Source organism: Mytilus trossulus, chromosome 9 (assembly GCF_036588685.1).
Source record: "Mytilus trossulus isolate FHL-02 chromosome 9, PNRI_Mtr1.1.1.hap1, whole genome shotgun sequence".
Taxonomy (NCBI): Eukaryota; Metazoa; Mollusca; class Bivalvia; order Mytilida; family Mytilidae; genus Mytilus; species Mytilus trossulus.
The window spans coordinates 35,300,490-35,326,401 of NC_086381.1; the positions used below are offsets into that span (position 1 = coordinate 35,300,490).

At 31.0% G+C, this 25,912-nt stretch overlaps 1 protein-coding gene across 4 annotated transcripts; it reads left to right on the plus strand.

Annotated features, from left to right (window-relative positions):
* Nucleotides 1-4,802: 4,802 nt before the first annotated feature.
* On the plus strand, nucleotides 4,803-22,364 carry LOC134685649 (APOBEC1 complementation factor-like). 4 transcript variants are annotated; one of them, XM_063545596.1, is made up of 11 exons: nucleotides 4,803-5,579; nucleotides 6,381-6,561; nucleotides 7,877-7,977; nucleotides 8,631-8,684; nucleotides 11,431-11,528; nucleotides 12,155-12,296; nucleotides 12,992-13,081; nucleotides 15,495-15,593; nucleotides 16,399-16,519; nucleotides 18,980-19,171; nucleotides 20,376-22,364. In XM_063545596.1, exons 1-11 carry the CDS (start codon nucleotides 4,890-4,892, stop codon nucleotides 20,402-20,404), a joined length of 1,797 nt encoding a protein of 598 aa, XP_063401666.1. In that variant the 5' UTR covers nucleotides 4,803-4,889; the 3' UTR covers nucleotides 20,405-22,364. The 4 variants fall into 4 exon arrangements, with proteins under 4 accessions (XP_063401666.1, XP_063401667.1, XP_063401668.1 ...); XM_063545597.1 differs by lacking the exon at nucleotides 8,631-8,684; XM_063545598.1 differs by lacking the exon at nucleotides 12,992-13,081 and having other exon boundaries at nucleotides 4,804-5,579.
* The last annotated feature ends 3,548 nt before the right edge of the window (nucleotides 22,365-25,912 follow it).

A 25,912-nucleotide genomic window follows, 5' to 3' on the forward strand; every position in this document is an offset into this window, starting at 1 on the left:
TCCTAACACATGTGCATTTTAATATTGTAGATTTATTGTTTTTATACCTGACAAATGATTATTTCCCTTTTTGTTAGATTGCTCCTAAAGTATTAATATATATTTGGCTTTAAAATTTTTGTTTTTGAGCATTTCCGGTGAAGATAATTCCAGAAAAGCCCTCAACACACATCAAACTTATAAGGAGTAACTAAAATGATAATAACATGATGAACAATTACAGAGTTTTCCTATGCTTTGCTGCTTAATATTGTCACACAAAATAGGTACAAAACAGGTTAAGAAAACATAGCTTTTATTCTGTATAAAGTTATTGATTGATACTTTTATGCTCAATCATTTTGAAAATTAATGTAGACAATGAAGTTAATGCTGTTTTGGAATAACTTATACTTTGAACAAGAAGTGAAGTGTAGGGTAGTCAGGCGGTCATTATTAAATAAGGAGATCTGGTATGTTTTTTTCAATGGGATGACTATCCACCAAAGTCCAAATGATGTAGACTAAAGCATTGAAGTTGGCCTTGAACCTTCTAGAAATCACAAAACCCATATTGCAAAGTCATATTAAATTGCCTAAATTTTATGAAATGTGAAATAATTCAAATGAAAAAAAGTGGTCTTATTTATGACATAATCAATACAAAACTACTGATTTAAAAAACAGAAACCAAGGACAAATACTAAATCACAGGCTCCTGCATGGACAAAGTTATTGTACAAGACAAGACAATTTTATTGCAAATTAAATGATGTGCTACAAAATGTTCAGGATCCTATACAAAAGAGAGGAAAAAAATAACAAAGGTATATTCAACCTCAATTGGTCTTTGAATATAGGATAGATTTCAAAGTTAGATAAGTTAGGATGCCATAGCTATTTAAGCCACAAGAAAATGATGTTCATCTTATTAACTTCCTGTATTAGAAGCAATCACCAAATAATATCGCAGTCTTGGCTGTGTTTTATAGCTAACACAATAACTAAAGGTCAAAGTAAAAGACAGGTAAATGATAAATCAATATAGTATATTGTAGATGATGCTCCTGTAGATCAAATATGGCAAAATGTTCATGAAATTCCCCAAAAATTAATTTACCAGTATATAAATTTTGTGACCACTAAACAGATTTTTTTTTTCAGAAATGAAAGATTATTTATTACTAATTTAAGAAGTTGTGTGACTGGACATGCATTAATTATCTTAACATATACATGTGACCCTAAAAAAGCCTTCATTTTAAGAATCAGAGCACTATATTTATTGGGCAGAGTGATATGCTATATCAAGGATTTATATCATTAAAAACTTGAGACACTGACATTATTTTTTTTCAAATCCTGGGTTATGATAGTTAATTTCTTTCTGAATAAAAGTTATGAAATAGATTCAAAACTTATATGCATATAGGGTGCAGTAATTCTTCTCCCATATATCAATCATAATTACATAATCACACGGATTCCCTGAATAAGGAGCAAATGCAATTATATTCATCAGAGAAATTCTTGTTTGACAGACACACTGATAGATGACAGACAGACAGACAAGACACACAGTTAGACAAACAGGTACTGCATGACTCTCGTCGATTTGTGCAGGCACTAATTAAATAATATTAACACTGTTTTAATATTTTGTTGATGCCGGTATTCATTTAAATACTACATAGTGTTTTAACCCGTTTTTATATGTTTTTACAATCCAAACCCATAATCCAAGGGTCAAAGAGATTGTCTATAGATCTTTGACAAATAGATAAACGTAAAGCATTACTTTGACAGTCAATTTTCTGTGGTTTAAAAAAATCTCGTGTGAAAATAATTTTATAGTTGCTAACTTCACTTCCCGATTTATGAACACGTCATGATATCAAACAAATGATTAAGTTATATACACCTAATTTATTTATGGTATTTGGCCTGTTGTGTAAACATTCGAAAGTATAACCTAACATATCTTATATCATTCCATCCGCATTGTTGTTGGTTTATTAAACAGATTATACTAAACAATAAATGCAAACAATATTCTGTGAGTAATGAAAGAGAGGAAAAGAAGGGATATGGGTTAAAATACACGAAACAACCGTCTCATTAAATATTAGTATATAAGCTAGGTATTTAAAGAAATTCACCATTTTCTATATTATAGAAAATGCCTGTACCAAGTCAGAAATATGGCAGTTTTTTTCAACCGTTTGATGTGTTTGAGCTTTTGATTTTGCCATTTAATAGTGGGCTTTCTAGTTTGAATTACCCTTGGAAATCTGTATTTTTTATTATTTTACTTTGTATTGTTGTACTATTACAAGGTCTACTGTAATAAACCTACAGTTAAACGTCCAGTGACAAATATTTCATGCAAGTTCGGAACGAGAACGTAGGTCCTGTAAAAGAGGCCGTTCGGAATTAACGTTGGTGAAATATGGACTGCCCCTGAAATGCGGATATATATGGACTGCCCCTGAAATGCGGATATATATTGGATAGGGCCATAAATTTAGCTTTGCAACAGGTCACTTACAGGGCACTGTCTCGTCCAGGCTAGAGTCAAAGTTTTTTGCGAAATGATATATAAAACAAATGATAGAAAAGAAAACTGACATTCTACAGTCTCTGTTGTAAATATTAGATAAACAAATCTCAAACGAATGTTTCTCCAACACCGCTATCCTTTAACGATGTTATCCCCAGATATGACTGTACTCCAACACTGCTATCCTTTAACGATGTTATCCCCAGATAGGACTGTACTCCAACACTACTATATCCTTTCACGATGTTATCCCCAGATATGACTGTACTCCAACACTGCTATCCTTTAACGATGTTATCCCCAGATATGACTGTACTCCAACACTGCTATCCTTTAACGATGTTATCCCCAGATATGACTGTACTCCAACACTGCTATTCGTTAACGATGTTATCCCGAGATATAACTGAACTCCAACACTGATATCCTTTAACGATGTTATCCCAAGATATGACTGTACTCCAACACTGCTAAACTTTTACGATATTATCCACAGATATGACTGTACTCAAATTATAATTTAACATGAATGATCGTCTTGTCGCGTCGTCGATAACTTGATATACATGTATATGTACAATAATGGTTTACTTTTTTAAAATTGTTATTTTGATGGAGAGTTGTCTCATTGGCACTCACACCACATCTTCCTTTATCTATGTATATAAGGTAGTGTATATGTTCCTTCTTTTTATGGTCTTGTTTGATTTTGATGAATGTTTTTATCGATATACTCTTTTAGATTTCTCTTCTTTCTGTTTTGTTTCGCCTGCTAAACAATTGGTTTAAAGCTTTATGTTTCATATTTTGTATACAGATGTAATGTTGGAAAATAAGAATAAAGGGGCATTATATCTATGTTATTGTTATTGTAAAATCGTATTGAATAATATAAAAATAAATTAAAGAATATTGGCAAAAAAGGGTGAACAGAAAAACGGACAGAAAAAAAGGGGCGGATAATTCTCCTAACGCATGTGAATGATATTATATATAGAATCAGTTCTAGGTAAGCATGTAAATCAGACAGGGTTAAATTGACATCACTAGTCAACTTTAAATTTCACCGATACTAAAAGCAAAGGGTCAACTATACCGGCCGTGGGTATAGTTGGTATTTGGGATGCATGTCCGTCTTGTAGATTTCATATGTTCTTGACGCTTTATCTCAGTTATTGGTCAACGTAAACTTTCTTTGGTGATTTTGGTTTCTCTGATACTATAATCCTGCCGTTAATATGTCAGCTTTATTTGATCCATGGAACACTACTGGCATTGGCAAGCTGTCATCATGGCATGTCCACAAGGCCGATTTGTTAAAAATAATCATCGATGTTTGTCTAGAAGGGTTTTTTGGCGGTGCATTGGTCAATGTTGGTCATCTGTAGTCACTTTGAAAACCTCTATCTTTAAGACTTTCAGCGTAACGTTCAGTCGAGTTCACTCTTTATTGTAGTTTTACACATTTCCGATCGACGTTATTGCGGTATATAATGTTGAAACAAATTTCGCGAGCTATAGGGATTTCAAAAAAATGTGTATTTTGAATCAAGACACGAAATTCTATGACTTTTTTTAATTAGCCCATGGACATCAAACGCTTGTATGAATACTAGTACGCGTTTAGACGGCATGTTTTAGTGGTTGTGAAACCACGGATTATTTTTTTAATGTGATGATTTCTTTATTTCACGGAATGTTTGTTTTTCAGTAGTTATATACAGACCAAGAAATAAGACTTTCCTTATTTCTTTAATCATTTTCATAAAAAGCACTGTAGTACTGTTGTACTAGTTTATTTCTTCGGCGTTGAAATAAATCTATCAATAGGTAGGGAAATAACTTGAATTATAAGAGAACTTGAAACGCCAGACCGATTAAAAAGAACCACTACGGTCACTCGTTCATGTACGTAGATCTGCCTTACAATTCATTTTTTAAATAAATAAAAAACAATAACCCGGCTCGGGAAAGGCAGAAGTATATTTGACTGACAGGTTATAAGTAGGCTTTTAACGTTTTACCCATGTTTAATTCAATACAAGATAAACTTTGACTTTTGACCAGCTTTTACAAATGAATACGATTTTGTATCAATGCTGATAAGACACACAGTTATCTAAACTGTCATAAAATTTTACAGGTGAATATTGACTTTGATCTTGTGCTAATAATCACTTTTTACCACGTGCAAATGAATACACCAATCAAAAATGTTCGTCTGTTCCGTTATCTGAAACAGGAAATTGATAATGTTTTTATGCGCATGTGTCAACCTACTTTGACCCTGGAAAATCAGAAATCCGTCTGCTAAGGTCCTTACTATTTTAAGGAGTAAAGTAACGGTAAAATGGCAACGCAGACGTTAGAGAAAAGTAAACAGGGAATAGCAGGTGCTCAAAATGAACAAAATCTTCTATGTTTGATAGACAGAACAAATTATCCAATGCTTCAGGAAAATGGACAGAGAAAATATGGACCACCACCAGACTGGAAAGGACCTGCACCACAGAGGGGATGTGAAATTTTCATTGGGAAAATACCCCGCGATTGCTTTGAAGATGAACTTGTTCCAGTGTTTGAAAAAATTGGAAAGCTATATGAACTTAGGTTAATGATGGATTTTAGTGGTTCAAATCGTGGGTATGCATTTGTTATGTACACAAACCGCATTGATGCTCAAAGGGCAGTTAAAGAACTAAATAATTTTGAATTGAGGAAAGGCAGATTAATAGGTGTTTGCATGTCTGTTGATAATTGTAGACTTTTCGTTGGAGGCATACCGAAAACAAAAGGACAGCAAGAAATCCTGCAAGAAATGATAAAAGTGACTGAAGGTGTAGTGGACGTTATAGTTTATCCAAGTGCTGTGGATAAAACGAAAAACAGAGGATTTGCTTTTGTTGAGTATGAAAATCACAGAGCTGCTGCAATGGCCAGAAGAAAATTAATTCCAGGTAGAATTCAGCTGTGGGGACACCAAATAGCAGTAGACTGGGCTGAACCAGAACAAGAGGTGGATGAAGACACAATGGGTTCAGTAGGTTTTAATTTTGGCCCTTGGCCTTGTTAAATATAAAAATGTACTTGGTCTCATTGCATTGTCCCCACATATTCACTGACACTGACTTGCAAGGCCAAATCTATATATTTTAAAAAGTAAAGTTTATTTTTTTGAGAGTTACCTATAGGTGGATCCAAAAAAGGGGGGGGGGGGCTATTGGACCTCCCCTCCCCCTTTTTGGGGAAAATTTGGTTGATTAAATAGAGAATCTCTGAATCATGATTATTTTTATAATGATGGCCCCTATTTATGATAGTCGGTGGCCCCCCTTTTATGATAGTCTGTGGCCCCCCTTATTAATACATGTAGTTCTGGATCCGCCACAGCTTTTCTTACAAAATAACTTAATTGTGTACTGTTTACATGGTGTATTTTCAAACAGTGACTCTAAAAAATCTTCAGTGACTGTACCAAGTCATTCTTTCAACAAGATTCATTTGCAAAATGCTAGTTCAAATGAGTCCTGTGTATGGAATGATACTTGTAAGCAAGGGATTGTCAAAATGTTCAAGTAGTTTGAACATGCTCATCACATGTATTAACAAAAGCTGTATTTAACAGTTTATATTTAAATTATCTTGCCTCAATATTTTAAATATTATGTGACAATTTTCAAATCTGTATCAAAATCTTCATTTGAAATACTTTGAAAATTTGATATGTTTCATGCTTAAAATGTGTCACTCATAAACTCATTTTTGTAAAACAAATATAATGCCTTAACAGGATTGTTTTTTTGATGTTCTGTAGGTATATTAATTAATTTCTATATTCTAGGTGAAGATATTATATGTTAGAAACTTGATGTTGGACACAACAGAAGAGACATTGCATCAGGTTTTTACCAAGGCTTGTGGAAGGGAAAACAGTGTGGAAAGAGTAAAGAAAATCAGGGATTATGCCTTTATCCACTTCAGAGAAAGAGAAGATGCTTTAAAAGCCCTGAACATGACAAATAGTATGTTGAGAAATATAAAAATTTTGTTTCTCAATTGAATTGTTTCAAATTTTCATGTTGTTGACTTTTATAGTTAAATATATATCTTATGTGTTTTTTGAAGGCTTTACATTTGCTTTAAATTTCTAACATTCACTTTTATTTGAACTTTGATGAATATTTGTTGCATTCACAATTTAAGTACAGGTAATCAGCAATACATTTAAGGTATGAAAAATTGTTATAAAAAAATGTATACCAATACCAAAAATTCCAACCTACTTATATAACAGTTTGACTAGTCTTATTCTGTTATGTCATTACAGCATTTAGAAATGGGCTAGTTAAATATATATATTGTTTTACTATCAATTTATAAAAATAAAAATAAAGTGGGACTAAGAAACAATATCTTTCACTAAACTGTTAGGTTCTTAACCCTTTCAACGCTATACACGGCATATGTCACGATGACATATGCCGTCCGCCACTGCTATTCGTGACAACGGATTTTTCATAAAGACTCTTAAACCATTCGGTTTTCATTCGGGTCCTCTCTAATTTTTCCTTGTTTGAATCGAGGATATACAAGGTCTCATTTGCACTTGAAATCCCGGCAATTTTTATTGTAAAATCATGCAGTAGAAGGAAAATTGAAGGAAAATAAAAACAAATATTTTGTCAAATGCAAATGGCGAAAATCGGAAACGAAGCTGTAAATATGGAAATATTTCAGCATTTCTATGGGGAAACTTACAACGAGGATTAGTTAAAAGGTTTCTTGTTACCTCAATGTGTTTATTACATTCAATTCGTGTGGGAAATATGATTTGATCGATCATTACGAGACGTAGAAAAAGGGGGGGAAAACGGAGGTTGACTGAAAATTTTGAGAACGGAGCCACTGATTTGTGCCACGATTACATAATCCGTTGTGTATGGTGCAATGCGCTACGGAATCGAGCAATTGATGTCTTCTTTATTATATGGCAGATAAAACAACAAAATAGATGAAGACTAAAAGTAGTTTTTATTCAAAATTCAACACAAATGTAATAAATTACACCTTTAACCTGTTAATTACCTGAAAATGCAAGTAACCTGATAAAAAATTTACTGAAATAACTGCCTAACATTACAGTTAATACTCTCCTGAGCATTTTTCATGCAATAACTTTCTCTGTATCTCTTATAATAAAAAAGATACAGCAGTCTGAAAAGGAATTTACTGTTCTAATGAATGAACACACAAAAAATGCAGCAGCAGCAACCATTTTTCTATTTTTTTGTGTAGCGTTGAAAGGGTTAATCAATCAGGTATATTATTTTACTTCAGATCAGAGTATTGATGGATCAAAAGTGGAAGTAGTTTTAGCCAAGCCAGTGGACAAGAATGACTATAGGATTTATGCAAGAGGCAAAACAGCATTACAACAGGTAAATAGGGGAGATAATTATGAATACAGAATGTAGTAAATTTAAACCTGTCTTATTACATGTATTTGTAAAACAATAAGGCCATGGAAAAATAATTGATGGTTTCCCCTAACCCGACCGGGTCATTTTTTAACCGCCGGGTCATTAAATTTTATTGCAAAAAAAAAAAAAATTTCACATGTTAGGGGAAACCAACAATTAATTTTCCATGGCCTAACTAAAAGGTTAACTTAGTCATAAAGCAATAGACATGTTTACAAATAAGCAAAATCAAATGGCATACATGTAAGCTAAAACATTGTGTGAATTGAAATTTATTTCAAAACAAATTGGAAATATACCTAAATACCTAAGAGCAGTAACACAAATGTATTTAAGTTGAACACTGTGAGTGTAGATTTTAAAGTGAGATTTAATAATATATATCTAAGTGATATATGTGTTGTGTATTTTTTGGCCAATAAATATGAAATTCTAGGTTTTCTATAAATTAAAAAGTTGTGATGTGAGCTGTTTTACATTTTTGAAGTACCATTGTCAGTTTAATAAACATCCAGATATTGCAACATCCTGTATTACATTTTTCTTTTATTTTCTTTGCAAGTTTTCATAATACATGTGATCAGTAGGAAAAACTTTGATAAATATTTTAGGATGAACAAGACAATGATATTGAGGAGCTTTCAGAAGCATTATCTCTGTTACAGGTGCTATATTTTGCATTGTTGTTCTAACAAAATTGCATGGTGTTCAATATTTTAATTGCATTTAGTTATAACTTAATAAAGAATGGTTATAGTTTAGCTATAAAGTTTATTTATATTAAGCTTGGTTCGAAGTTCCTTACATATTTTTTACAAGATTATTTTGAATAAAAGTTGAACTTAAAATGTACTTTACAAGTCTATAAAGTATGAAGGACATGAGAATGTTGCCATTGATATGATTTGAGTTAGAGTTATTTCCCTTGGTTACATCTGTCTTCTAAATGAACTTTTAAATCTATAGCCCTGGACCTCCATTTTTAGAAAATATAAGTTAGATTCTGTTGGCCTGTAAATATATTTTTTACAGACCTGAGAGCAATTTTACAAGCATGGTATGCTGGATCTGTGGTTCAGCGTGAAGACTTGTCACATTGTAGGATAGCAAACTGGTTTACTTGTTTGACTAACCCGATTCAAACTTAGTGGACTGGTATAAGCAAGTCAAACTTTAGATCCCTTCTGAATTAAAGCAATGAATTTTACAATGACAAGTACACTTTGGTTGATTATTAAATGAAAGAATTAGTGCACTTTGCATTCAAGCAATGTTGAAAGGGGAAGTAATCTTCATGTAACTTAAATTAATTCTGGGAAAGGAAAATTTACTGTCTCAGTGTCTGTTTTTATATAACAAAAATATATCTAATAGTTGGAAGTTCATCTGTCCTGTCTATCAGTATTCATATGAAATTTAATTTTGGGGAATTCTCTGTTATGCAATAAGTTGATAACACATTATCTGTTTATCTGTCTGAACTTATCGATTACACCTTTTAATTATAGGCTAAAATATAATATGTGTTTATGATTATATGAACTAAGACTGAACATCAATGAAAAATATAATTTGGTTGTTATTTTTCTTTCATTTTATATTGTTTAGGGACTACATTTATAATTTCTTTTTCAACAAGTACATTGTATTATAAAAGCAGAAAAGTACTATAGAGAGATATTTTTATCTAAATTAAATACACAGTTTGACATTAATCAGGTGATAATTTTTTTTCAGTTCAAAGATAAAACCAAATAAAATGTACATATACAGGAATTTGTGTTATAAAATTTCTGTATTGGTTTATCTGACAGTCTGTACCATTAGCCACTAGTCCGATGCCAAGACTAGTACATATTGATTCGGACCAGTGAAAATTGTCTGATAGTGAAAAATTTTGATATTTAGTTTCCAGACTAGCAGATGATTTTTTTTTGGCGCAGACTAAATTCTGATATATAAACTCTATTGTATTAGATAATGTTGCATCAATCTGTTATCATTTATAATCAATTTAGGTAATCACAATGTACTAAAATCATGATTTTACCTTGTTTTTTTTAAATTTCGGATAAAAAATAAGCAGCCTAAATTGTCCAAGAATGCAGAGCTGTTTACAAAAATTAGCAATATTGCATTATTTTCTACAGACTAAAATTTAGATAAAAAATGGAAACTAGTATTTATGATGTCTTTAAATGAGAAAAACCTGTTGTGTTAGATTTTTTTTTGAATGTTTTTGTTGTTTGAATAGAGTTTTTAGAGTAAAGCACTAACAATTTAACCTGTCAGCTATTCTGATCATACCGTTGTAAAATACTCATATTTAATGCTTCCTCAACAAATGTACATATATGCAATGTTTTGTAAACTAATGTGTTTTTCTGTATACCTTTGTCCAACTTAGGTGATATCAGAATAAAATGATATTTATATAACAATAACCAGCACTCATTGTCAATAACTGGGATATTTATTAACTGCATCACCTTGTGTAAATACTGAACATAAAATTTTTAATTGGTAGTCTTAAAATTGTATGTACTGTTTCCATTGACAAATTGTGCATGTTGACTAGCATAAATATATTGTTACTTTTCACTCACATGACCATTGCTTGGTGTTAGTTGTAGCTGTTTTTTCAAAGAACTGCTCCCCTGAAACTGCTGAACAAAACAAAAGCCTATTGTTTTTGGGCCATGTGAGCTCTTGCCAGCACTTGTCATTGGCTATCTCCATCACTCCTTGTTCATTTTTTTTCTTCATCATAAACAGCGTCCATCAGGAGTAATTTGGCTACAATCACCCCAAAGGTGTCATAGTTTTAAAATTATGTCTCTTATTTATTCCTGAAAAACACTGATTATTGAAAAAAATGTGATAATGTAGAGTTTTTTTTTAAGGTTTACTTTTAATACATGTAGATGACCTTGATCAGCATTTCAAGATGTATAACTCAAATTATTGAATTCTTCAATTGACCCCTAAATTCCTGATACTCATTGGAGTGATTGCCCTTGAATACAGATATTGTTACATGCAAAAATTTGTGTGTGTACTTTTTTAAAATCTTGAAACCTATAATTAAAGACTAGTTAGACTGTAAAGATCAAAGTTGTTCGGCAACATTAGATCTACGACTAAGTCAGTTTTACACGACAGATTAATCAACATATACAAATTTGACTCCTTTTATGAGTTATAGCCCTTGAATGCTAATTTTTATATTTTCTTCATGGCTATTATTTTGAAAACTTTTATTGACTAGGTTGACAGAATCTGTTAGCAGCAAAAAATTATCAACAAAACAATATCTAATTATAAATTCATTTTGTGTTATGATTGAACTGAAGAATAAGAATTGCATATTACCAACAGTATTGAAAACTAATTGCATTTTTTCCATTGTAGGCTTATGGTGCTTACACTACAGGAATGTACGGTGATGCTTCATCAGTGTTAGGATCAATGTATCCTCCAGGAGTACAAGGTGTACAAGGAATTGCAAGGTTTATATTTAAATCTTAAATTATGAAATTTATCATATTGTACATGTAAAACATAAAGAATTATTTTGTAAGAACATGATATTTATTTAACTTGATAAAATCTGAGAGAGTAATGTTGTACTTGCCCTTTGAATAAGAAAAAGATTTTTTTTTTTTAGATTAACCAAATTACAGCTTTAAAATGATCACAAGACATTAGTCTGCTTGAAGTCATTATCTATACTTTTGAATTTTGTCCTACATATTGTTTATTTGGGTTATCCTTTTTATTTACATGATTTTCAAAATAGCTTGAGTTTGAGTTTTTGTGATTAAGATATAGAAATGAGCAATAGCTTTACTTGAAAATATATTATGGAATGGTCAATTTAGGTCAGAACAATATCACTTATATGAAAGATATGCAAAAAAGAAAATTGACTAAGGGGATATCCAGATTATTTTCTACAAATGCTCTAGTATGTATTACTGCAAAGCTGGTAAGTTCCTGTTCTTTAAATCTGGCTAATTAAGTCCATATGTTTGTGAGGGTGAAGAAGATATAATTTGATTCTCTTATTTGGGATGAGGTAACAGCAAAAATATTTGTTCTTTCCTATGTAAATATTTTTGTTGTTTCATTACAGGGGATTCACAGGTCGAACAGCTGTAGGAATTAGAGGGGCTATGAGAGGTAGAGGAAGAGGAGCGGCTGGAGCAAGAGGAGCAGGTGTTCTCAGATATGGAATGATTGGTGCTGGATTTTCTGGCAAGAAATACCCATCAGAGGTATACTTCTTTTCATCCACCAGTTTATATTGAAAGTTTCATGTCTAGCATGGTGTTCTTAGTTAATATGTTAGTTTATTGAATGTTCACTTACTTTCTTTAATTTTAATATCACTTACATGTAGACTCTTAGATTCTGAAAGGCCAACAAGTATTGTTGATGCACTGTTTTATATGCTTCTTATGATTTTCAAATGGATTTGATATTGAACATTTAGCAATTTGACTTGATTATAAGTTCAACATTATTTTATTGCAGTACATTATAAAATTTGACTTGCATAATTTGACATGGTCAAGGAAAACTAGTCTTATGTTAGCAATGCAAATTTTTCAAGTCACATGAATTAGTCTTTCAAACAATTAAGAAATACTTATAAAGAAGTTCCTCCTTTTCATTTGAATTTTATAATTTTATTTTTACGAGTTTGATAGAAAGAGTGAAATATTATAATCAAGTCTCAATAATAACTTTTTTTTATTTAGGAAATTTTCGTTTAAAGAGCATAATGATGCTTCATTCAGTTTAATTTATATAATCTGTGGAGTTAGAATTCAGTGAATTTGAAAGCTATTTAAACAAAACAAAAATAAACTTGAGATTTGTTAAATTTTCACTGAACACACTGTAATCATTATAATTGAGGCAGTGGCACTATAATTCTTGCATGACTAACAACCACTAACATTTGTAGGATCTTCTAGTTGATCTAATGCCTGGCATGGAATTGACACCTACTAACCCAGTAACTCTTAAACCACAAAGTTATAAACTACCAACCCAGGTAAAACAATTTTATTGTTTCCCATTTACTGATCTGAATAGTCTAGTTACATTCATTACATAGATACTACTTTCATATCCTGTTTGTGCTCTTAATTTCAGGACTTTTTTTCTGTTTAACAAATTGAATGATGGCGTATTATTATGGCTGGCCCAAACAATTGCTTATTTGTTAGCTATTTTACTGTCTGTCATCTGTTTTCAGAAATTTTCTCCTGTAGGCAGTGGCACGGTGATTTACGTTTTTATGGGAACAATACATTTTTAGGAAATTTTTGATTGAAAGAAAATTTGGGCATTGTAATGAATTTTCCAAATTACCTGTTTTTGCTACCTTAGTTTGGAATATCATTTCATTATAAAAAAAATCAGTGAAAGAAGAGAAAGAAATAAACGTATATTAATTAATCTCTTCCCAATCAGATTTCGACAAAGACTTTGCAATTGATGAACTTCATCTTCAAAATTATTCAGGATGACCCCAGCTACCATTCAACATGACTGCATAGGATAATAAATACTGTATATTTTAATAGAAATATATCAAGAAATACTAGCAAAGAGTTAATTGCTGTCAGACATTTGTAATCCACTTTAACCCTTTCCTCCATAATGACGCTTTTTGACACCACCCCTTTCCTCCATAAATTAATGACGCCTGTGTAGAACCTCATTTGAAACCCTTTGACTAAAAATGTCTGCATCAGACTTGAAAAAATTTGTATCCAATATAAAAAGGACATTCATAAGAATATCTGACTTGTATTTCATTAATGAAATATTCGGTTTCACAATGCATTAATACTTTAAACCTGATGATTCTTTTTTATGCCCCACCTACAATAGTAGAGGGGCATTATGTTTTCTGGTCTGTGCGTCCGTTCGTCCGTCCGTCTGTTCGTTCGTCCGTCTGTTACACTTCAGGTTAAAGTTTTTGGTCATGGTAGTTTTTGATGAAGTTGAAGTCCAATCAACTTGAAACTTAGTATACATGTTCCCTTCGATAAGATCATTCTAATTTTAATGCCAAATTAGAGAATTTATTCCAATTTCACGGTCTAGTAAACATAGAAAATGATAGTGCGAGTGGGGCATCCGTGTACTGAGGACACATTCTTGTTTATTGAAAAAATCCTATGCAAATCAAATATGTGAGGAAAAAAAATTCATGGAGGAAAGGGTTAAGAAGTGTGGTTGAAAACTTAGGACATGGCTTCAAACATAACTGAAGGAAATTAGTTTCTGTTTTCTAACTTTTGTAAAGTTTGCCTCAACCAAATATGAAACTTGTACGCAATGGCAATGCTATTTGTTACAACAAAGCACAGTTTAAATTTAAATTTGGGTTGGTAGGAATTTTTTTTTTTCTAAACTAAAGTTATGCCCCTTTACAAATGATAAAATTGCTTAAGTTTCCGTTTACATTCCCTAACTTCAGTTTTCCTCAACCAAATATTATGAATCTTGTACACAATGGCTTAATACCACAAAACACAGATCAGTTTTTCCGTTATGCCCCTTAATAAATGGAAAATTTGCTCAACCACTACCTCTAGTTTGCCTCATCCAAATGTTATTAAACTTATGAGTATAATTATTAAACGGTCAAAGTAGGTGAATCCTGCATCTGCGTGTGGAATTTGTCCAATACATGTTCATTATCAGGGGCATCTGTGGCCATTAGACACATTTATTTATAACATTGTTCAATGTTTTGTTCCAAAAATCTACTAATGGAAGTCTGCAATGTGTAAAGTTAAACTATGGATGACTAGGCTAGTAGGGGAATACATTTGTTAGTGTCCCGCCAGTGCTCTGTAGTAATATGTCTTTCAGCATTTCTATGTTTTACGATAAGTAAAGATTTCTCAAATAATTAATTTAATTTTCATGTTCATACCTATAGATACTAGGATAGTCCTTTCAGATTTTTGTGATTTTTTTTGTAAACCCCCCCCACCCCCCAACTTTTATCAAAACATGAAGGAGACATATTAATATTTGTGCTATGATTTAGGCTTACTCGTCATAATGAATTCAAGACTTTTTGTGTGGGTGTGAGGTTACCTTTCTACATTAAATGTAACGGAGAAAGCATAAGGTTTTGATAGGGTTAAGAGCTGTTAGGAGTTAATCTTAGAACTTTTACACATATTTGATGTATTGAAAAATTTTAAAAAGGCTAAGTGTTGTGAAAAGGAAAATCCCTGTAAACAGAAGGTTCTAAGGTAGTAAATGTTTGTTCTCTCTTAACTTTTTATTTATTACCTGATAATTATTTTCATGACCTTTCACTGTGACAAATAGTTGAAAAGACTAGTTTGCCATGATACAATTGATGAAAGTCTTAAATCTACTATATAAAATAATATCTTGAATAAAATATTTATTATGATTTTTCTTTTCTTTTTTAGATATTAGATGAATTGTGTCAGAAGAATGGTTGGGGGAGTCCAGTTTACCAGCTACATTCTACACTAGCTAATGATAACTCCCAACTCTTCTTGTACAAGGTAATTTACTTGATGATTGTTTTGTTGCAAAGAAACTGCATACAGATCTTTGTCATTTTACCTAGCTTTTGCCATCCCTTATTATCTGTTGTCCTGTTTCTTGTGTGATGTCTTGTCTGGAACCACTAAGCCATTTAGAACAAAAGTTGTCCTTTATCATCTTTAAAGGTGACTTGGTTATCTCTGATGACCCTACTTTCAATCTAATTGCATATAGAGTAAACATATAAATCATTTAAAAATCCTGTGAAGAACCAGTTGATTTCACACTTTTAAGAAATTGTTATTTTGTTATCCAATAAAAACAAAACATTTATTAATTTTAAGTAATTTAAAAATTCATGTGAAGGGCATTATTAGAATACCATATGACCTTGGTAGAATAAATTTTCTCTCTATATATTGTGGTTGCTGTCTCACAAGCCTTTCATCATAACTAGTATCACCTTCACTAAAGATTAAAAATTACCTCCACAAATTGAATGAAAAAACCTGTATTTAATTCAAAATCTACCTTCTTACACCAGTCCTGTTCTTGTCACAACTTTTCACTTACATATATCTTAAAGAAGTGTGGTCATTGATATACAACCAAAAGTTGCAAACTACTGAAAAATAAAGACAAGAAATGCATGCAAAGTAAGGTTAAACATAAATAAAGGTTACTGTAAAATTCAGAAAATCACAATAATTTATGAATTCACTGTAATATAAAACAATTGGTGACACTTGTGAGAATTTGCCTTCTTATGTTGTATTGTATTGACAATTCATGAATTAACTATTATCAAATGTTTTTTTTTAGGTGACTGTTCCTGCTTTCAGTACCCCATTCCAGCCAAATAAGTTATCAAAAAGTATAGACACAGCCAAAAACTTTGGTGCAGAATTTGTCCTAACTCAGTTAGGAATCCCTTATGACAGTGGTGAGTGATTGTAATATAGAAGAGAACAAATAATTACTACAGAAAGAAAAAAAAAGTAGAAAAAAAACTCTTTTTGAAACGTATGTGTCATTAATCCATATAATTATGATGTCTGGAAAGGCTATTTTATTTTTTGCATTGAAACATATTCAGAATTTTTGATTGCACTCTCTCTCCTTCTACAGAAAAAAAGTTCTGATCACTAGCATCAAATATAAGTTTTAATCAGTTGATGTTGATTGGTAGATATAAAAAATTATGAGGATTTAACAAGTGGCAACAAGAAAGTGAAAACTATTTTTCTTTAAATGAATATCTAAATAAAGTATTTCCGTTTGAATGGTTTTACACTTGTTATGTTTGGGACCCTTTATAGCTTGCTTTTGGATGTGAGCTAAGGCTCCTTGTTAAAGACTGTACTTTGACCTACATGTATAATGGAGATTTACAATTTGTGACATGGATGGATAGTTGTCTCATTGGCACTCATACTATATCTTCCAGTGGCGTAGTCAGGGTTTAAATGATGTGGAAGCAAAACTGTAAATTTTTTGAACCATTTTATGCAGAAAACTTTATTTTTTCAGACATTTTTCTGAAAGCAAATGTACTCTCCCAAAATCCGACTCTGGATTTTTGTTGTACTTCAAAATACAACCAATTTTGAATTCATGTAATTATATTTCCAGCAGAATGTTTTTGTTTTCTTGAAATTACCACCATTCAATTCATAAATATTTGATGTGAAAGTTTCCCACCCAATCTTAAATTTGACTTCTCAAAAACTGACCCATTACAGAGACACTTCTGTTAAGGAATTTTGGAATATAAGTATACTGAAGTGAGCCCCTTTCCCACAATTTGAGTGTGTACATGGGGTTTTCGATTTTTGATTACTTGGCAGGAGACATGCAAATATTGGGTGTCCGACTGTCCCGTCTTGTTAGCACTCTCATGTAAGCAATTTTTGCAAGATTTTTATGAAACTCATATCAGCAATGTCTTTCGAAAATAACTCTGAATCTAATATTTTTAACCAGTTATGACCCTCTAAAATATATGTTATAATGGAAATCTCATTGCATTGGCTCTGAAACTTTTATTTCTCTTAACCCTTACCATGCGGAATTTTTTTGACAGGAATTTGCCCCAAAGTGGGTCAACAGGTGCAAAAAGCACCAAATTTTGCCGATTTTTCACCCCTTCTCTTGACCCAGAAGACCCAGGGTTGCTGGTTAAGGTATCCAGCTGAAGCCTGCGTGTAGAGTGGACCCTAGTGAACAAATTGACCCCAACAGTTGTTAGGTCGGAGTGAATCTGATCTTGATGCATCCGTCTACAGAAGGTCATTTGGACCCAAAATACTGAATTTCACGATTTTTGCCGATTTTTGACTTCGAATGGACCCAAAACCGGAAGTAGTTGTTTCCTATGCGTATTTCAATAATAATTATGATCAGCAGTTATATGGCAGTGGGTTCGCACTATCTTTGCCAGTTTTATGCCTCTGAACTTCTTGTGTAAGATACAGATGTGAAGCCTACCCCTCCAGAAAACTGATTTTTAGCCAATTTCAATTTTCCAAGTCCGTATTTGTGCTCAAAATGCTACTTATACATGAGAAACGTGAATATGGATAGCCTGAGGTTGACGGAACATGCATAACTTTTAAAATAAGTATCATAAAGTGGACTTCTAAAAGTATGGAACTCCATTGGAGCCAAATAACGGTTATTAGGGTCCGCCCGTCAAAAGACGGGTACCGCATGGTAAGGGTTAAGAAAAAAAGGAAATAATAGAAAAAAGATCCTTTTTAGTTATTGCCCTTGTGCCTTGAAAGGATAAAATATGTGCAATGCGGGGGACATAGGGACTAATTGAAAATAAAATTAACATTTTTACCTAGATAAAAACGGGAAATCATTAGCAGCTAGGAATGATCAAACTCTATTACAAATTGATTGTTTTATCACATTGTCTTTCATGTCACAGGACAAGAAATTAAGATATGGTGGTTTAGTTGTTGATAATGTTGCTAGTCAGATGTAAAAGCCATCGCCTAATTAGTCTCAAACTTGTCCGCGGGTCTGCATATCATCATCCTCTGTGGTTGCTATAGCCGACTTTTTATGTAAAAAGATGCGAACATTTTTTTCCCTGCGATTTATCCATCTTGATTACATAAAATAACTTATCCTAGATGAAAGACCATGTATACTGCTTCGGAAAAAAATGGACAGTATTATGGGCCTCATATCCACATCCTTGTTATATTATGATAATTCCGAGAGTAACTGCTGGGAACACAAACTTATTTAATTTTTTTGGTCTAAATGATGAGGATGCTTGAGCATCTGAGCATACATGCAAGCTATGCCACTGTCTTCTTATATCTATAAAACAATGAATTTTTGAATAACATCAAAATATATATATATACAAAATGAATTTATTTTTCAGATGCATCAAATCTTGCCACAAGTATGTACCAGGGAAGGCCAATAGGTCCAGCAGGCTATGCCATAGCAAATGGTTTGCCAAGATCAGATGTTCCCTATGCAACAATACCAATGGTAACAAGTGCTCCTCCAACCTATGTCAGTACAATGGCTCCAGGGAAAATGACAATGCCCCCACCACCAGGTCCACAGAGTAAGTAAACAATTAGACTTGGTAAGATATGGTAGGAGTGCCAATGAGACAACTCTCCATCCAAGTCACACTTTTTAAAAGTAAACCATTTAAGGTCAAAGTATGTCCTTCAACACAAGAGCCATGGCTCACACTTAACAGCAAGCTTATGAAAAAACCCAAAGAAATGACTAGTGTAAAACAATTAAACAAGTAAACCAATGGTATAACCTATATAATTTACACACATTTTTATTCCTTAAAAACAAAAAATTGATTGGATGACTTGCTAAAGCCTGTTGGCCACTTCTTCAATCAAAACTGTGTCAGTGATTGGTGTCCATGCAGTTTCATGTCACATTCCACAAATTTACCAAAATTGAATATAAAAGAAACTAACACAATCAAACCCTATATCTAAAAGATTGGAGGAAAATAATTATTAATTATAATATGTTATGTATTACTATAGTGCCCTTTTTTGTATCCTATGTAGGTCCATTTTGCATGGGTAAATTTACAGTTGCATCATCCTATTGAAACACCTCTGCTCTTTTGAACCAAATATGGCAGGGATAAGAAATGGTTCTTCATGAAATAATCCTTATTTTGTTATGAACAAATGGAAAAGCATTGCTGCCACTACAATGCGAAATGTTGTGAAACTTTAGGGGGATCGATATAGCTTCCATTTGGAATATCACATTTTCATATTCTTCTCTGTCATTACATCTGTTCATATATCTGTACATCCCAAAAATTGGTTTCCATTTCTAACTTCAGTTTACTTCGACCAAATGCAATAATGAAACTTAAACACAATGCTTATTACTACCAAGCACAATTTGGGTGATGTCACTTTCAAAGTTTTTGAGTTATGTCCCTTTATTAATGAAAAATGTCTCTTTATGACTGGACAAATTTATCTCATCTTTATTCTTACTGTTGACAAGTTGTATGTGTTGACCAACTGTCTTCCTTTCTATGCATTAAAGTATGAATAAGTACATTGATTTATGCATAGGTAAATGGAGAGTTGTCTCATTGGCACTCACACCACATCTTCCTATATCTATCTACATTCTTCTTTTTTTATTGATTTTTTTTCAATGGGTACCTTATCAAATTCAGGTCTTCTACCAACTAAACTTTTACCTATAGCAATGCAAAATAACACCTTCAACATTTTGGAATGTGAATGTACTTTATCAATGTATATTTTCAGTTCCTTATGAATATGGACAATACAATTAGAATAGATGTCAAGGAAGTTACTTATATCAACATAAAGAAAAAGAGAAGACTTTTCCCAGTTATTTTTCTCAGCAGTTTGTGCTGAAAATTTACATTAGTCTACACTTGTCTGTATTTTTTTTAATCTTCAGTTTCTATAGGAATATATTATAATTAATCAGTTATGTTTTGAAAGACACCTTATTTAATATGTTTGCAATTCATTTATGTAGGACAGGGCATCAAAGTCCAACTTTTGTTTTATTGAAGGGGTTAAAAAAATAAAAATCTTTATAATTCTAAATGAAAACCAGTTCTATAGTTTGATTAGATTAGGACATTTATCAAAATGCCTTAATTTCTATCTATATTGTATCAATATTACTAGATAGGACAAGTTGTTGAAACTGTAGTACATTTATCTCTCTTATAAGTGCATGCAATTTATTTTTTTCATTTTTATGATGCTGTTATGTTATTTATTTAACAAGTGCTATGCACAAAAGTTGTTTTTATTCATATATTGACTTGTTATTCAGATTGTTTTATGAGGTTGCTTTGGATCATATATTTGTTATATGTTATTGCTGGAGGGAGACTTGAATAACTGACTGTTTCTGGAATAAAACAAAAATGATTGACATGAAATGGATTCATGATACTTGTAAAGCTTCTCTTGGTGTAGATTAATTTAGCAATTGAATTATTTTAAAAGTAAATAACCAAATCTTAAAGAAATAAGTTTCAAGTAAGAAGTATATGTCTTATAATAGATTTCTGTCTTGTCATTCTATAAAAGTCTTTGAATTTTATGATGAGTTTGCTAAAAAAGATAAGCAACACCACAGTCTTATAAAATATGCCTATGAGACGCCTGAGATTTGAATTTTTTTAACTAGATATCCAGAAATAGTTGAATTATTCCAAGTAACTTCTGTTTGTTGTAAGGCTGGAGTATTGACTACTCAATGTTTGTTAAAGTTAGGGTTGCTACATAATTAATGTTATATCTTTGTTGCTACATGTATAATGTTATATCTTTGTCACATATCAATTATTTTATATCTCCATTCCAAACTGCAAAAAATCATTCCATTTATCTTTATTTTTATTCCATTTATATGTTACTAGTAGGCACACAGTATGCACTACATACAAATAAAAGCCATTTGAACTGAATAAGGTTAATATATTTTTAAGTTCCTGCTAAATATTATTTTCAAATGTGTTTTCTGTTGTTCTTAGACATTCATGATTCATTGACATCCTTTCCATACATTCATCCTATCATTCATTTTTCAATATAAAGTAGATTTTGGAGTCTTGGCTTTAAGTTGAACATAAAATAAGCCTTGTGTGGGGGATACATTTTATAAGTTACTTGATAAATATTAATATTTTGTTTTCAAAAGTTGCTGATTGAGAACTGCAAAAAAATATATTTTTGAAAGGATATTAAGATATATATTAACTGATATTGTATTGAATGTCCTTTTACTTTTAAAACCATTATTGTTCATGAAAAACTTTGAGGCTAATTTATATTGTTGGTTGTTTCAATTGATGAGCATAGTCTCATCTTTATCAAACTTTTAGTTTTAATCTTATATTTAGTTATAGTTCTGCCATGACCCAGGTTGGTGCTCATTTTTATTTTTTTATAAGGTACTCAAAGGTGTTGTGTGGTGATATATATATATATTGCATGCTTTTGTTGAATTATTTTAAACAAAAATATGTTCTTTTGAACTATTTTTCTGACATTTTTTTTTTATAGTTTTTAAAAGAATAATATATACTTACAATTGGATACATTTGAATAAACCAATGATAATAAGAATAACATCCTGTAATTGCCTGATTTGTTGAAATTTGAAAAAAATAATCTTTTTATACAAGATCCACCGTAGGTGGTAAAGAGGTGCCAAATGTCTTTCTTAGCCAGATATGCTCAGTACAATTCTATTATGTCTTGCAAAAATTCAAAAATGGGGAAGTGAGGTTAAAAGTTATTACTTGAGGGATAAACTGTTAACTATGATTTATTTCATGAATAGCTCTTGAATGCTTGATCAATTAAGAGGTTAATTGTACTGAAAGTTCCCTAAAATAAATACTATTTTTTAATCTAAAGAGGTTGGGCATAATTCTGTTGAAAATACTTATGAAAGAAATATTCCAAGAATGATTCAAATTCAACAACAATACTTATAAAATTTAAGTTATTTAAAACCTTGTTGTAATTTGTTGTTTGATGTATTGATTGTGATGAAAGGGATCTTTTAAAAGAGAGAGGGGGAGGGGGGTTAATGGTATGATATTTACAAAATTGATTTATGCTGATAGTATTTATGATTGTATTGCAAGACATATATAGGATTGTGTATCATTTGGTCATACTGTGTATATACAAATTCTTTGCTTCCAGTGTGTTCATTCTGATATAACGAGAAATTAGTTGAAATATTGATAAAATATGAAAGAGTTCAATGTTTATATAAATCTTTTTTAAGAAATTATAAATAAAATTGACTCAGTATGACCAAAACTGAGCTTATGTGCAATGTTTGTATTAAACCTGTAATAACTAAAATCAAACTTACATCAACATAGAGTTGTAAATGTTTCTTCCACAATAGAAAAATTGTCTTCCATAACAGTTATTGCTCTAAGGACTTTAAGTATTTACATCAGAAATTTAATAAATAAAATAGAAATTATTTGTTAACATGGTTAATGAAAAATAGAATAGAAATTATGTTTAAACGTTGTTAATGAAGTATTAGAATTTTAGAGCAAAGTCAGAATAGATACCATGAATAAATATCAAATCAATGTTTCAAAAAACCTCTTTAAAAGTTACAAAATATAATGAAGCAATTTTGAAGTCCAAGATTTAGGTGGAAGGAAGATTTACATGTAGATATTAGAAAACTTAATTAAGAAAAATAAAGTAATTAGAGAAGGCTTTTTGTATAAAAGATGCAATACTTAAAGAGATTAAATAAGGCATAATATATGTATTAAAAAGACAAAAGTGAGATTATGATGTAGTATGTATAAGGCCTGAGTATTTGATTAAAATTAAAAATGAAACAATTACAGCTTTATAAAATAATCAATATTTAAAGTGTCGAGAAATTAAAAAGTAATGCAAAATATAATGTAATAATATAAGAAATCTAATTTCCAAATAAGATGTAGGATTTCAATAGTAACAATATAAATTAAATAAGCTTCCAGATTTTAGGTTGGATTAATCATTCCATAATACTGCTTTGTAATAAATTCATGCTTCCATAATGGTAATGTTTCATATTTATCATGTGTATATAAAAAAAATTGTAGCCTGCACCTCTTGCCAAATTATTTAGTCTACACAATACCTTATTATTATAGTATATAATCATTTAAATGTTGGTGGTGGTTATTTTATTTGATTTACGTTCATTTTATCATTTACTTGTAATATCCAATTAGTACAGATTTTTAAGACTTATATATTATTGATACAAAGGATAAATAACCCCCTTTAAAAAACAAAATTATTTGGGACAAAACCTGTATTTATTGGATAATGTATCTATTTTAATCAGTTAGATTACACAGATTTTTCTTTATAATTTTGTCATAGTTAACCATTCCTGATTACCAAAGTAGTTTATTATAGTGCAAATATTTTTGTAAGAATTACATAAATAGATAGTGATTGTATGATGTGCCATTTATCTGAGAAATTGTATGTACCCCCAAATTCTCTATTAGAAAGGTAATTGTGCATTGTTGATAAAGTTTATAATTGAATTGATGACATAATGCCAATGAGATTCCAAATAGGTTATGAAAAATGTGAAAAGACATTAATTATTGAGATTTTTCTTCAAAGAAAATATAAAATGTCAGAGTTATTGAAATGAAAACAAAATCTCAAGCATTATTTTATGCTAGTAGTGTTTATTTTCACTTAAGCATTTAGAAATTGGTGATAATCAGTAAAATAAGATTTGTTAAGTCTATTTGGAATGGTGTGATGTTGAATATGATAATTGTAGGGAACATACAAGGGTGATTTTTCTCAGTGCCTTATGTGACAAACTAGTCCCATGTTTTTATGTTTTGTTGGTTATGAAGGGTCTCAGGAGTTATATTTTACTGTGATATTTATACATCAATATTTTTACAATAAACTGGTACTAACAAACAAAAGATTCTTGCTGCAAATCCTTATTGTTTCTCAAAATTACTTCTGATTTAAAGAATGAAAACTAGACATGAGTTAATGTTTTGAATTTTGCAAATTTTGGGATACCACAAGCTTTATTTACTTAATAATTATACGTAAGTGTTCTTCACATTTCTTTATCAGCATTATTATCAGGTGCATTAAGTATTTGTTCAGAAAATTTAAATTTTGTTTGTTTCCCTGTTAATAAAATTGTTCTACAAGTATATTTATCGATTCATCAATGTGATATGAAATTATCTTGTGCATTTTTAATATATATCATGTAAAAGGATATCATATTCTTGTAGACTTTCTTCCAAAAAATATTTTTCAACAGAAAGATTCTTGCATTAATGATCATGAACTATACTATTTCACCAAACAATCAGCATGATAAACATTGACTTATGAAAATGCAGCAAGAATCTTAAATTGTTTTACCAGTGCAGTTTTATTATACAAGTTAATCTAGAAAACCTAATTGTGACCAAAAAATATGTCACAAGTTTATTATATAAATTTGCAGAAGAATCACTTTGTCATATCCTTCTGCATTCATTGAAAGTAATGTTTTTACATTTGTTGTAATGTAATGGTGTATCACCAGTAACATATTTGTAAAAATGATGTTTTTCTATTTATATCTCCAATGTGAGGAGGATGCCTTATTTTAATTAACAAACTTCCCCTTTGTCTTCGTGTTTGCACAATTATGCAACCTTATTAACAGGTAGTTTACACAAGTTTAGAGTAGAATATGACAAAGTGATTTGATTTATCATTAATCATTACACAATATCTTCACTATACAATATTGACAATCAGAGCTTTAATAAAAAAATACCACTCAATCACATTTTGTATTATTTCCTTATTGGTATCTAGTATAAGTCTTGTGAAGGCACTTCATAGACTTTCTTCTTGTTATGAGCTTTGTAAAAGAAAAAGTTAAAATCTACGATTGCTAAGTTCACTAATCATAAATGGAACTAGTGTAAGGTCCTTCTCAAAAGGATCTGTTTGTTACAGATGGATAAAAACCTGATAACTAAATGCACTGTTTAATTTTGATGTGATTGAAAATCATGGCAGCAATGGTTTATATTTTTTTTTCTTTCTGGAAATTATTAAAAAAATCACTTTCTTATCTTCTTTTAAACTACAGGACTAGTCCAATGTCTGGAAGATCCATTGAAATATTTCATTCCAGTTAAGATTATGAACTATATTCTGCTTATTGGTCGTGTTGTTTTCTCTGAAATTCCCTATTTCCATTCTATATTTTAAGATCTACTATTAAAAGT